At 41.9% G+C, this 15,000-nt stretch overlaps 4 protein-coding genes across 4 annotated transcripts in view; 2 read left to right on the plus strand and 2 right to left on the minus strand.

The window, feature by feature from the left end:
• LOC141484387 (histone H3) overlaps positions 1 to 477 on the minus strand; it is a 683-nt gene extending 206 nt beyond the window's left edge. Inside the window, exon 1 of the mRNA XM_074179428.1 lies at positions 1 to 477. This exon is cut by the window's left edge and continues 206 nt beyond it. Coding sequence (XP_074035529.1) covers positions 67 to 477 — 411 coding nt within the window. The 3' untranslated portion in view covers positions 1 to 66.
• Positions 478 to 694: 217 nt separating this feature from the next.
• On the plus strand, positions 695 to 1,084 carry LOC141484389 (histone H4). The gene has a single exon (XM_074179429.1). It carries the CDS (start codon positions 741 to 743, stop codon positions 1,050 to 1,052), a length of 312 nt encoding a protein of 103 aa, XP_074035530.1. The 5' UTR covers positions 695 to 740; the 3' UTR covers positions 1,053 to 1,084.
• Positions 1,085 to 2,177: 1,093 nt separating this feature from the next.
• LOC141484390 (histone H2A) lies at positions 2,178 to 2,561 on the minus strand. Its single transcript, XM_074179430.1, has one exon. It carries the CDS (start codon positions 2,550 to 2,552, stop codon positions 2,178 to 2,180), a length of 375 nt encoding a protein of 124 aa, XP_074035531.1. The 5' UTR covers positions 2,553 to 2,561.
• Positions 2,562 to 2,854: 293 nt separating this feature from the next.
• LOC141484391 (histone H2B) lies at positions 2,855 to 3,226 on the plus strand. The gene has a single exon (XM_074179431.1). It carries the CDS (start codon positions 2,855 to 2,857, stop codon positions 3,224 to 3,226), a length of 372 nt encoding a protein of 123 aa, XP_074035532.1.
• The last annotated feature ends 11,774 nt before the right edge of the window (positions 3,227 to 15,000 follow it).

Genomic DNA, 15,000 nt, shown 5'->3' on the forward strand with positions numbered 1-15,000 from the left:
ATATAAATTGTGGTTCTGAAAAGAACCGTTTTTTCTTTCATTACTTCGTCGTACTATTCGATTTTATTAAGCACGTTCTCCGCGGATTCGTCTAGCCAATTGAATATCCTTTGGCATAATAGTAACACGCTTAGCGTGTATAGCGCACAAGTTGGTATCTTCGAAAAGGCCCACCAGATATGCTTCGCTAGCCTCTTGTAGAGCCATAACGGCTGAACTTTGGAATCGCAAATCAGTTTTAAAATCTTGGGCGATTTCTCTTACTAATCTCTGGAATGGTAGTTTTCGGATTAATAATTCCGTACTTTTTTGGTAACGACGAATCTCTCGAAGAGCGACAGTACCGGGTCTGTATCTGTGAGGTTTCTTAACTCCTCCAGTAGCGGGTGCGCTTTTTCGGGCGGCTTTAGTAGCCAACTGTTTTCTAGGGGCTTTACCTCCGGTAGATTTGCGAGCTGTTTGCTTTGTACGAGCCATCGTATACGAATAGTTCCTCAGTCGAACGACAAATACTGATTAGTGAGCCTTCACGATCGGTCGTTAACAGTTTTATTCAGGTATAAGGATAGGGAACTTCTACCATTGGTTGAATCGAAGAAAGTGGGCGTGTCCCCCCAAAAACAAGACAAAACCAGCTTCCAGCGCCGACGGCCTTCAGTTGTTCTCGAGCATTCGAAGTAGTAATAACGTATTTCGCTCGTACTTTTTTTCTCTATAATCTTCCGTTTGTATTACACAAAATGACTGGTAGAGGAAAAGGAGGAAAGGGATTAGGAAAAGGCGGAGCAAAAAGACATCGCAAAGTGTTGCGAGATAATATTCAAGGAATTACGAAGCCTGCCATCAGAAGATTAGCTCGTCGTGGAGGTGTAAAACGTATATCCGGATTGATATACGAAGAAACTCGTGGAGTACTCAAAGTATTTCTCGAAAATGTTATCAGAGATGCGGTAACATATACAGAACACGCCAAAAGAAAAACCGTCACGGCCATGGACGTAGTATACGCTCTCAAACGTCAAGGGCGTACATTATATGGTTTCGGCGGTTAGATTCATATTCCGACGAGAAATTTACAAAAAAAAAACGGTTCTTTTCAGAACCACAATTTGTTTTCAAAACGAATTCGATTTATATACTTTACTTTGGTGTGAGTAATAATTAACGAATTACCAAATTAAATTCGAACGATATACCCATCTAATTTTAAGCATTATCTGTCATTCTTTTGATTACCTGAATAATTGCTTCATTTTATCCTGTATACTTAACGAAATTATTAATTTCAACCTTACTACATCTGTATACGAAGAAGAAAAGAGAAGAACGATCTGTACAATTAGATTATATACCACTCGGTTTCTAAATCTATAGGACAGGGAAGCTACTGGTATCTAGCTAGCTAGCTAGGTAGCTCCCAAACTATTCAATTATTCACCAATAGAAATTACATATGAAACTTTTCTGAAACGCCGCTTTAAAACGCGATACCATTTGTACGTAAAGAAAAAATTGAAAAAATGAATATTCATAAACTGATCGAAGGTTAATGAACCACTGTCCAAATATTATTGTTTTATGCTTATAATATTCATCTATCCCATTTCACAAATTACTATGAATAATAATAACAACCTATTTTTATATACTCGTCATTCATTTCTGCAGATATTGAAATGTATGTATGCATTCATCTATGCTATATAATTTAATTAGGTATAATTTTTTTTGTTTTCATTTATTCATTCCAATTTACTCATGATTGTCTATATTGTAATTCCACGAACAAGAATGTATAATATTTCTATGGATATTGTTATGTTTATTCATTTGTATACCTAAATCTGATATTACTGCATACATTTTATTTTCATCACGAATAAACGTACAGACATTCTGATATTTGATTTCAGCAAATAGAAATCACTTGTTTCGGCACGAAAATAAGAAGTTGAACAATAATAATATTATTAATCATGTATACATGTATACGTAAATATGCGCAAGCAAGAAAGAAACAATCGCATATCGTGCTGCGTCAACAATTGTATCGAAAAGCGATGACAAGAAAATAAAAAAAAATATATGCAATTGTCGAATTCATTAGAGAAAATCGTTGTGGCCCTGATAAGGGCCGATATTTTATTTGTCGCTTTCCTCTCTCAGGAAATGTGTACTTATGCCTTCTTTTCGGTTTTTTTCGGTAACAAAACCGCCTGAATATTGGGCAAAACACCACCTTGAGCAATGGTTACTCCTGATAACAATTTATTGAGTTCTTCGTCGTTTCGAATGGCCAGCTGTAAATGTCTAGGAATGATACGGGTTTTTTTGTTATCGCGAGCCGCATTACCGGCCAATTCCAAGACTTCAGCTGCCAAATATTCCATTACTGCGGCTAAGTAAACCGGGGCGCCGGCACCAACTCGTTCGGCATAATTTCCCTTACGAAGGAGTCGATGAATACGTCCTACTGGGAATTGGAGTCCAGCCCGACTGGAACGGGACTTTGCCTTTCCCTTAACTTTACCTCCTTTTCCACGTCCAGACATGTCGAATCGTAGATTAGTATTATATATCGGATAAATTTAAAGAATTCACTGAGAATTATTCGATGTTGCTCTAACAGTAGCTTTCTATACAATGATTTCTATATAGAATCGACCTGTATTAATACCGTCCTACCGACCAATGGGCGTTCTCGAACGCTCAACTTTCCGGTGGGCGGAGCCTACTAGAGTTCCAGTTACTATCTGAAATAGTGACGACAGAGTGGCGTCTTTTACATTGAGTCGAAAGCAAACCTGCACGATAGTACTTGTTTGTTTGATATTGACGAAATTAAATTTTCAGAATGCCACCCAAAGCTAGTGGAAAGGCTGCGAAGAAGGCCGGAAAGGCCCAAAAGAATATATCGAAGACCGATAAGAAAAAGAAGAGGAGGAGGAAGGAAAGTTACGCAATTTATATCTACAAAGTATTGAAACAAGTCCATCCCGATACCGGAATATCCAGTAAAGCGATGAGCATCATGAACAGTTTCGTAAATGATATATTTGAGCGTATCGCAGCGGAAGCCTCCCGTCTTGCTCATTATAACAAGCGATCGACTATTACGAGCAGAGAAATTCAGACTGCAGTACGTCTGTTACTTCCTGGTGAATTGGCGAAGCACGCCGTCAGCGAAGGCACCAAAGCAGTTACGAAATATACCAGTTCGAAATAATTTACTTATTCCGGTCTACGATATACATTCTTAAAAAAAAACGGTTCTTTTCAGAACCACAAAATATTTATGAAAGAATTCTTACAATATCGTTTCGACGCTGAATGATAATTTATTTTTGCTAGGGCGCTAGGTCTCACTCGGTTGGGTTGCCTTGTTATCAGTACATTGTTACCTCCTTTCGTGAAACGCGCGATGATAATAAATAATTTTGCCACCTATATTTAGATGGTGCTTACCTACCTATCAACCTAAAAAGTTAACGTTCGTTACTGTTATACTAGTCATGTACTCTATTACTTATGTTATTTTTTAACGTGTTTTTTTTTTACGTGCTAATATGTTGTCTAAAAACGTTTATGATTAGCATTTCTGATTTCGACTATAACATTGACGATTTATATATTTCGGGTGGGGGTGGGTGTGTATTACTCCGTTATAGATAGAGCTCACAGTATCGTCGTTCGTTCGTTCGTTCGTTCGTGTTGTAGTATCGACCTTTTTATTGAAAGTATATTACGATGATTATATCTTATCGAATATAACATTAATAACGTTCGTTATTATTCGAATGCCGTTTTCATCGAACACTTTTATAGGGATAATTTTTGAAAATGTTGATGCTATTAGAAGCGTCGGTTCTTGGTTATAGTCGTGTATGAAGGTAGACACGAGGTCTCTTCGATGCCCCTATTCACTCGTGTATTTATCGAGTATTATCGGCTAATGTATCATGTTTCTATAGACAGTCGCGCCTATGATATTTATTCGAAGGTTCCTTCCAGATCATCGATTACGAGTATTTTCGGAAAGGAATTGTCTGGAGTTACGTCAAAATCATCAATACTTCATATTTCATTGTAATTTACTGTGAGTTGTCGAGGTTTAATATTAGCTTTTTCTTATCAGAAAATATTTTCGGAATACGTAGAATCTATCCACGTTATTGTGCTAGTCGAAGTCTAAATAGGAAACCGGCATTGATTTCGTAAAGAAGTTGATGCGAACATTTCGACAGCAGAATGGAAGCCGTCAATATCGTGTCTAACGAGAATGTCGAGCGTTCAGTCTCCCGTCCGCCTGTGCTTCGACCCAGAATATTTAAACAAACGGAACACCAGAGGACTACATCCCACAGACATCACACAATCATTCGACATCGAGAGCTCGTAGAGGCAACATCGACTAGAAGTGAAAGTTTACCTGTGAAGGACCACCTAAGGAGGCAAACTGTGAAGTGTTTAAGAGACACACAAACAACAGTTCTTATCAGAACTGATAAAGAGAATTCAGTTCTTCTTAGAACTAAATATAATATTAGAATTTTAATCCACTTATTTTCAGGGAGTCCACTCCACACAGACCGTAAAAAATGGAAGCTGAAAACAAAGCTCTAAAAGAAGACAACGCAAAGCTAAGAGACACTCTGGACAAGCTGGTCAGCCAAATGGCTGACATGAACAAGAAATTCGACCAAATATTGGCCGAAAATGCAGCCCTCAGAAGAAGGCTAGAAGATAGGACAAAACCTGCCGAAAAACCGCAGGAGAAGAACAAAGAAGAAACCAAAAGCAAAGCCCCAGCAAAACCAAAACAAGAGGAAAAAGAAAAAGACAAGAAAATAGACACCGCCGCCATCAAGGAAACGGAAAAAGAAAAAGAAGCCTCCCAGAAGAGGCAAAGAAAGCCTGAAAACACCACAGATACGGAGACAGAAGACGGATTCGAAAAGGCCGAAACGAGAAAGGCGAGGAAAGCAAGGAAGAGAACCTCGCGACTTGTCGTATTACAAAAGAAACCGGAGGAAACGGAAATGGAGACAGAGGAAACAACAAAACCGGAAGAGACGTCCATTACTGGGAACATACCAGCAATCGTACCAACCGGAGAACGTAAAACTCCGGAGGTCCCAGTCTGGCCAACCCCCAGGCAAACCGAGGACAAGCCAAACGAACAAGAAGGATCAACAAACGCGGTCACGCACCCGAAACAAACAAATCCCATGTCACCACCACCAATAGTTGTCCATGACAGCAAACGGTGGAATGAAATCTCCAGAGGTCTCGAAGCCCGTAAAATAGGATATAACAAGGCAAGACTTACTAGAGATGGTATCTACATCTACGCAAACAACGAAGAAGAGTGGCGCAAAGCCACCAGATACATGGAAGAATTCCGCCTGGAATTCCACACGTTCACCCTTAAGAAAGAAATCCCACTCCACGCAGTGATCCGGGGGATACCGGAGAACGTGGAGGACGCGGACGTCGCGGCAGATCTCACCAGACAAGGTTTTGAGGTTCTGGAATGTCACAGAATGACGTCCAGAAAAACCAGACAAATTCTGCCACTATTCCTGGTCAAAGTGCCGAAAGACCAGGACAAAATATACGCATTGAGAACATGCGTAAATCTGATCGTGCGGGCGGAGCCGCAAAGAATTAACAAAAAAGAGATAAGGCAGTGCCACCGTTGCCAGTACTTCGGGCATGCACAGAGATGTTGCCACGCAACCGCACGTTGCGTAAAATGCGGTGAACAACACGAGACTAGAGAATGCCAAAAGCAAAGGGAAGAGCCGGCCAAATGCGCAAACTGCCTGGGTGCGCATCCGGCAAGCTACAGGGGATGCAGAATGTTCCCCAAACCAAGACCCTCGCAATCAACAGGAAACAGGCCTCGACAAACGGAGAGTCAGAGGCCCCGGCAACAAACAGCTCAGAGAAAGCCAGCACCAAAGGCACAACAAACCGGAGGAAACGAGCTGATCCAAATTCTAGGAAATCTGACGACTGAGCAGCAAAAGATCGCGCAAGCGGTCTTAGCAGCCCTAATCCAAACACCCGGACGACAGTAATGCCAGCACGAGTGCCTGGAAGACTAGTCGTAGGATCGTGGAACATCAACGGTTTCACAGAAAGAAGAAACGAGCTACTGGAGCTACTATCGCGCCTAGAAATAGACGTCATGGCGCTCCAGGAGACACGGATAAGAAGCGAAAAGAGCTACCGCATCCCAGGATATAACATGTACAGGACAGACAGGCCAGGGGGGCGCAACGCCGCGGGAGGCGTTGCGCTACTAGTCAAAACAGACCTAGCGCAAAACGAAGAAAGAAGACCGGAAACCCAAATCGGCGAAGCAGTAGCAGTTAGAGTCAACGTGAGACGCTACGAGCAGCTGAAAATATCGTCGGTATACCTACCCCCGCAAGGTAGAAGAATAGAAAGAACCGACTTGGCAGAATTATTCCCAGATCACCATCCCACAGTGGCCATCGGCGACTTCAACGCAAAGTCGCCAGACTGGAACTGTAGGTTCGCAAACACAAGAGGCAGAGATATAGTAAGATTACTAGACGAATTTGAGGACATCGAGGTAGTAGCACCGAACAGCCCAACGTACTACCCGCAAGCAGACGCAGTCCCAAGCACTCTTGACATCGCGCTAGTACAAAACATCGATACTACGGAGATGGAAGTACTAGAGGAAGGGTCGTCAGACCACAACCCCATCCTATTCACAATAGGAAGGGGAGAAGTGGAAGCAGACAACCCAACGAAGCGAATCATAGACTGGACAAGATTCCAACGAACCATACACGACGCGCTGGGTGAGATACCACGCATCGAAACAAAAACAGATCTGGAGAACGCCACGGACCAGCTTCAGCAGGCGATCACACAAACAACGGAAAGAAGCGCGAGGGAAGTCCCAGCCACGCGCTTTAACTTCCAAGAGCACCTTCCACCAGAAACGATGGAACTAATCAGAATAAGAAGACGCCTGAAAAGACAGTACCAAAGAACACGTGCACCGATGGACAAAAGGTGCATGAATAGAGCAAACAGGATACTGAAAGAAGAGCTGAAAGCGATCCGAGAAAGACAATGGACCACCCGTCTGGGAGAGCTGGCCACAGAAGATAGATCTGCGTGGCAAATGCAGAAGAAACTTAGGAACGGACCGCGACAACCCTGCCCACCAATACACGGCGAGCAAGGAATAGTCTACACTGACCAGGAGAAGGCGGAAGCATTCGCGGACAACTTCGAAAGGCAGTGCAAAGAGAATGACGTCCCGTTCACAGACGAGGTAGAGGAAATAGAAAACCAGGTGGAAAGAACGGTACGGAGGCTCAACCGACGAACAGATAATGCGCAACCCCTGGCCCCGACATCGCCTGAGGAAGTGAAAGACATTCTGAGGCACCTTATCACTCGGAAAGCACCAGGCCCAGACAACATAACAAATAGAGCACTGAAAGTGCTGCCGCGAAAGGGTATAGCAGCCATAACCAACATCATAAATGCTATACTCAGACTGCAACACTTCCCGTACCAGTTCAAAGAGGCAACGGTAATCCACATACCAAAGCCCAAGAAAAACCACCTGTTTCCAGCGAACCACCGGCCAATAAGCTTACTGCCATCCATAAGCAAAGTGGCGGAACGCGTCATCCTGAAGAGACTGGAAGAACAAACCAGAGAGTTAGGGATCCTCCCCAACGAACAATTCGGTTTTAGATCAGAGCACTCAACAGAGCTACAAGTCCTGAGGGTAGTGGAATTTGCGACAGAAGGCTTCAACCTTGGCAAAGGACACAACACCGGAGCTATCTTCCTAGACGTCTCCAAGGCGTTCGACAGAGTTTGGCACGACGGGCTACTAGCCAAGATGAGCGATTTCGGATACTCCAAACCAATGGTAAGATTAATCCAGTCTTTTCTAGCTGACAGGCGATGCCGATGCAGAGTAGGAGACGAATTATCAACAGTTCGACTACTGGAGGCAGGAGTCCCGCAAGGTGCAGTCCTTTCGCCACACCTCTACTCCGTATACACGGCAGACGTGCCCAAGCCAGAGAACAACTTTAACAAGTTGGCACTCTACGCGGACGACACGGCCCTGCTGGCGAGATCTAGGAGTCAAGCACTCGTAACAAGATACCTGCAACAACAGGCAGACAGATTAGAGGAGTGGGCTAACCTGTGGAAGATCAGTATCAACCCTGACAAGAGTCAGGCGATACTGTTCACCCGCAGGTTCGTACATCCGGAAGGCAACGTCATCTTCAACGGACAAGAGATTCCGTGGACAAACAAAGCAACATATCTCGGGGTCATCCTAGACAAGAAGTTAACATTCCAGGAACACGTACAACAGAGAATTGGAATGGCCAAACAGGCCAGAAGACGCCTGGCACCGATCATAGGAAGAAGTAGTAACATGGCACTGAAAGTCAAGCTACTGATGATCAGAACGATCCTGATGCCGATAATTCTGTATGCATGCACTGCCTGGGGCCAGTGCGCGCAGACATACAGAAAGAAGATCCAAGCATTTATGAACACGAGCGTAAGGGCCGCCGTAAATGCTCCGTATTATATCCCTAACAGATTCATATACAGAGATCTAGGACTGGACACGCAGTATGTGGACGTGTATATGAGAGAACATGCAGAAAGCATGTTCGATAGAATCAGATCGCACTCAAATCCAGCGTTTCGCGATCTACACGATGCGTTGAATATGGGTGACCCCAGGTTCCGAGAAAGGGACAAACATCCAAGGCCGACAAGACAAAATGAGAGACCGCCCCCACGAGTCGCCGTCAGGCGGCTCAGGCAAGTATAAAAATCTTAAGTGTATTAACCATATATTCTCTTACAGGAAAACCGCGATTCAATTTCAAAGTCACATTTCTCAGCTTCACTGGGAAACGCCCGACTATCACAACTATGGCCGCCGTTAGCTTTGGGGGCCCCCATGCAAAAATTCAATTAGGAATACCGCGACAAACAAGAGCCAAATAAAATTTAAACCGAGAAGTTAGATAGGGAAATAAAAGCACCTAAAGGCTGGTTTCCAACCAAAGAGGTTAGATATCAATCTTGCTGAAGTGCCAGCAGCTGGATTGAGGACCGTTTCCCTAAGAAACGGGGGTGGAAGGAAAGGGTCGCCAGGTCCAAACCTGCGGAAGCATTTCCGTAAGGAGGGAGCTTGCGACCTGGGCACACAACCCGGGAGGGGCATGGGGGGGGAGGACTACATCATTCTCTCTAGACGCCTAACGAGTGTAGCATCTATCTTCCGAGAATATATTGTCAGTTGTTTTTTTACTATGGCAGACATAGAAAATCAGAATTCTTCGGCTTCGGCTAATTCATCTTCGTCGCCGCAGGCACAGTCTACTGCGAAGAAAGAAAAGAAAGTTAAAAATCCAAGAAGTAAACCTTCTCACCCACCTACGTCGGAAATGGTTAATAACGCTATTAAAGGATTGAAGGAACGGGGTGGTTCCTCTTTACAAGCCATAAAAAAATATATTGCGGCGAATTATAAGGCTGACGCAGAAAAAGTGGCACCTTTCATCAAGAAATATCTTAAATCTGCGGTTGCTTCCGGATCATTAGTACAAACTAAAGGAAAAGGTGCATCGGGGTCGTTCAAATTGGCATCGGCATCTTCTGGTTCGGCAAAACCGTCGGCTACCGAAAAGAAAACGTCCGGTACGGCCGGTGCGAAGGCCAAAAAAACTCCCGTTAAACGCGTAGCTGGTGAAAAAGCTAAAACCGGCAAGAAGGCTGCTGCATCACCGAAAGGTAAGAAAGCCTCTCCGGAAAAGAAAGCGGCTGCCGCAGCCAAGCCTAAAAAGGTAACTGCCGAGGATAAAAAGACCGTCGCTTCTAAGGTTTCGTCCGCGACTTCTGCTAGTAAAACCAAGTCTCCTTCGAAAGCAAAGAAAACTAACAAAGGACCAACAAAAAAGCCGAAAGCACCCAAACCGAAAACCGCGAAAGCGACCCCTGCATCGGCATCTTCTCCGAAAGCCAAAAAAGCTGCCTCTCCAAAAAAGAAGAAGTAAATTCTTCTATCAGTTGACTTCTCTCTCCGGCGACGAAGTCTAAGAAAACAAATGGCCCTTTTCAGGGCCACAATTTTTTTTACAAGAATTCGTATATAATTCAACTGTCCAACAAATATATAAATAAATAGTCAGAACTACCTACCTAGCCTATCCCTATAAACAGAAAAAAAATAGATAAATAATATTTCTTCCGCCGCCGCCGCCGACTATCGAATTGATATGAATCGAATAATTTCGTAAAAGAGTAAAAATTAAAAAATATTGCTCTGTCTTTCTATTTCATTGAAATATGTCTTGTGAACAGTTGACTTATTTTCTGATATTGGGATCGTTTCAGGAAAATGAGTCAAAATCATTTCGAGATTTCCAAACTAAGGGTGTTCCATTTGAGAAATCACTGATTTTTATATCTTCAGAATTACTCATCGACTCCTAATACCTCGTTCATCATTTTGGAAATGTTACTCCTCCTACAAGACGACGGAATGTAATATTTTGATGAATCAATAATAGCTTATGTATTCTATGAGACTTGTTTTCAATTTTATAGGGAAATGGCTCGAGAACCGAATAATACCTACTTTTTCTGTATAAACGATCGAATATCTCGAGAACGATTCATTTTTGGTATAGGGTATATTACAAAAAGTCACTCGAGATTTATGCCAGGTATTCAAAAATATGAATCAGAGGAAATTTACGAAAAGATGGTGATGTTATGAGCGATCTTTCATTCAGTGATCGCTTGTTTTTCGTTATTTATCTCAGCCGTTTCTAAAAATGATCTTTTCGAAAGATTCGTTTCGGAAAGTAAAAAATTTCAGTATTATAATCCATATTTGGATCATACTGAACATGTTCTGCAAACACCCGTGATTTAATATTTACGTGATGCGAGTTATTGAAAATATCATACATTCATTCATTCATTCATTCATATCTATCGATAAACGAATTCTTTCATCAATTGCATTTTGTGGTTCTGAAAAGAACCTTTTTTTTGTATATATTTTCAATATATATTGGGATATATATATATGAAATTAAGCTCGTTCTCCGCGTATTCTCCTTGCTAACTGAATGTCTTTGGGCATAATGGTAACGCGCTTGGCGTGAATGGCGCACAAATTCGTATCTTCGAAGAGTCCTACCAAATACGCCTCGCTAGCTTCTTGCAAAGCCATGACGGCTGAACTTTGGAATCGTAAATCGGTTTTGAAATCTTGAGCGATTTCTCGAACTAAACGTTGAAAGGGTAATTTCCTAATCAACAATTCAGTACTCTTCTGATAACGTCGAATTTCTCGGAGAGCAACAGTACCGGGTCTGTAACGATGAGGTTTTTTAACACCTCCCGTAGCCGGTGCACTTTTGCGAGCTGCTTTAGTAGCTAATTGTTTTCTCGGAGCTTTACCTCCAGTCGATTTACGAGCGGTCTGCTTGGTACGAGCCATTTTCAAAACCTATTGCGAATTGTAACGAACGAAATGTATACCGAACGATAGACGGACAACATATGAACTGAGTCGGCTTATACACGCCAACTATTATATACCATCTAGACGAGACGCCATTGGTCCGATTTCCAGTTGTGGGCGGAGTCATGAAATTTAACAAAACCCGACCGAGTTCGGTGTAGAACTTTAGTCGAAGTCTGTCGTTAGTATCACTAACAGTATTTCATTCGTATCGTGCAGTATATAATTTATTCTTAACATTCGAAATGACTGGTCGTGGCAAGGGAGGTAAAGGTTTAGGAAAAGGAGGAGCGAAACGTCATCGTAAAGTATTGCGTGATAATATCCAAGGAATAACGAAACCTGCCATTAGAAGATTAGCCCGTCGAGGTGGTGTTAAACGTATTTCGGGTTTGATATACGAAGAAACTCGTGGAGTACTCAAAGTATTTCTCGAAAATGTTATCAGAGATGCCGTAACATATACCGAACATGCGAAACGCAAAACCGTCACAGCCATGGATGTTGTATACGCCCTGAAAAGGCAAGGTCGAACCTTGTACGGATTTGGCGGTTGAATTTAATGCCTCCCCCTGTATTGTCCTTACCGTTTCCATAAAAAAAAGGTTCTTTTCAGAACCACAAAAGCTTATGAAATGAATTCGTGTGTATTTTTTATATTTTTGAAGTAAGTCTCAGGTCAAGAAAGTAATACAAATCATGAAATTATGAAACAACAAAATTTAATTGACGCTCCGGAGGGGCGACTTCATTGATGATTCCAGTGGCGCATTTGCTTTTTCAGCTGCAGGAAAACCCGGAAAAACCTGCAGCAGCAGCAAGCACCACATCATGTGAACATCTTGATCTACTAATGTCTTCTCTTTTATAAAACAAAATGTAGGGTATCTCCAGAGACTACAGTAAATTTAGAACATCGCCAGAACACTTAGTGACACGACTATCGTCAAACTTAATCGACCTCTGCCCTCCGGTAGCAAGCAGAATATCGGAAGCGTGAAATAAAAATTTGAATTGGAAATTTTGGCGAAATAACCCGAACGGAAAGTGTAGTGAAAATATAAAAGATAACGGAAAGTGTAGTGAAAATATAAAAGATAACGGAAAGTGTAGTGAACGTTTACCTCTGCCTTCCGCGAACAAGCAGAATATCGGAAGCGTGAAATAAAAATTTGAAATGGAAATTTTGGCGAAATAACCCGAACGGAAAGTGTAGTGAAAATATAAAAGAAAACGGAAAGTGTAGTGAAAATTTAAAAGTAGCGGAAAGTGTAGTGAAAACATAAATATACCGGAAAGTGTAGTGAACGTTTACTTCTGCCTTCCGCGAGCAAGCAGAATATCGGAAGCGTGAAATAAAAATTTGAATTGGAAATTTTGGCGAAATAACCCGAACGGAAAGTGTAGTGAAAATATAAAAGATAACGGAAAGTGTAGTGAAAACATAAATATAACGGAAAGTGTAATGAAAGTTTACCTCTGCCTTCTGGGAGCGAGCAGAATTTCGGAAGCGTGAAGAAAATATTTCAGATGGAAACTTTGGCGAAAATAATCGTGAACGGAAAGTGTGGTGAAAATATAAAAGTATCGGAAAGTGTAGTGAAACATAAATATAACGGAAAGTGTAATGAAAGTTTACCTCTGCCTTCTGGGAGCGAGCAGAATTTCGGAAGCGTGAAGAAAATATTTCAGATGGAAACTTTGGCGAAAATAATCGTGAACGGAAAGTGTGGTGAAAATATAAAAGTATCGGAAAGTGTAGTGAAAACATAAATATAACGGAAAGTGTAATGAAAGTTTACCTCTGCCTTCTGGGAGCAGCAGAATTTCGGAAGCGTGAAGAAAACATTTCAGATGGAAATTTTGGCGAAAATAAATCATGAACGGAAAGTGTGGTGAAAATATAAAAGTATCGGAAAGTGTGGTGAAAATATAAAAGTATCGGAAAGTGTAGTGAAAACATAAATATAACGGAAAGTGTAATGAAAGTTTACCTCTGCCTTCTGGGTGCGAGCAGAATTTCGGAAGCGTGAAGAAAAAATTTCAGATGGAAACTTTGGCGAAAATAATCGTGAACGGAAAGTGTGGTGAAAATATAAAAGTATCGGAAAGTGTAGTGAAAACATAAATATAACGGAAAGTGTAATGAAAGTTTACCTCTGCCTTCCGCGAACAAGCAGAATATCGGAAGCGTGAAATAAAAATTTGAAATGGAAATTTTGGCGAAATAACCCGAACGGAAAGTGTAGTGAAAATATAAAAGATAACGGAAAGTGTAGTGAAAACATAAATATAACGGAAAGTGTAATGAAAGTTTACCTCTGCCTTCTGGAGCGAGCAGAATTTCGGAAGCGTGAAGAAAAAAATTTCAGACGGAAATTTTGGCGAAAATAATCATGAACGGAAAGTGTGGTGAAAATAACGGAAAGTGTGGTGAAAATATCGGAAAGTATAGTGAAATTTTCGCCAAAATTTCTCTTTGAAAATTTTTTATCACGCTTCCGAAATTCTGTTTGCTCCCATTAATTCAAGTATCGTCTCACCGTCTCAACTCATATGTTGTAATGGCGAGAAAGCGGTATAGGCCTTACACAAATTTTCACTACACTTTCCGATAAACATTGTAATCGAGACGTCCTGTTGTCAGAACGTTATCCTATAATATTTTAATATATCGATCGATATGCGTATTCATGTCTGATACAATATCATATCGACGGATATAAATTATATTGACTAGGACTATACGAAAAGTGGAAAAAACCGAAAGTCGCGTAGGGTCCCGTCAGCGTTAACGGAAAACGGGCGATGTGCTCGAAACGCCGCTATAGGGGGATAGGTACGTTTCGAAACGGATCGAAAACGCTTCCTCTATAGTATCGGCAGACGCTTGCTCGAGCGCTGTCGGTACCGTGGTCACCGATAACCAAATCACACGATATTCGTTTTTCTGCTGAATAATAACATTAATTCGATATCGTGTCGAGTGCGGGCTTCGCCCACGGTGGTGTGGATAGTTCGTAGTAGTATATCTTCTGCTTCTACCCAACCGAAACCGTCAGACACTGCGAGATCGCGGATTTAGCGAGCGTTTCTACGTAAGCGGTCCCTATGCGATCAACCAAAAAATAACAAAAATTTTGTTATTACACAAAATATGCGACAGCTCTCCTCTGTCCGAGCGAGAATAAATATAATTTCGGAACGAATCTTTCGAGAACACCGAGTCGCTTTCAATCTAGCGAAGGGTCGAGAGAATGTTCGAAGTTTTGTGCCGGTCGACGTATATATCGTCTATTATATATTGTATTTCGAAAAATTACCATACGTACGTGTACGCCGGTGGTTTGTGTAACATTATCATCAGGTCGAGTACGACGAGCGTGTGTTGTAATATTTCTTCTTGAGCAATGTTATAGTTCGAT

This window comes from Leptinotarsa decemlineata, unplaced genomic scaffold, assembly GCF_025532065.1.
Source record: "Leptinotarsa decemlineata unplaced genomic scaffold, Ldec_3_MD MMD2_tig00005550_RagTag_RagTag, whole genome shotgun sequence".
NCBI classification, from domain to species: Eukaryota; Metazoa; Arthropoda; class Insecta; order Coleoptera; family Chrysomelidae; genus Leptinotarsa; species Leptinotarsa decemlineata.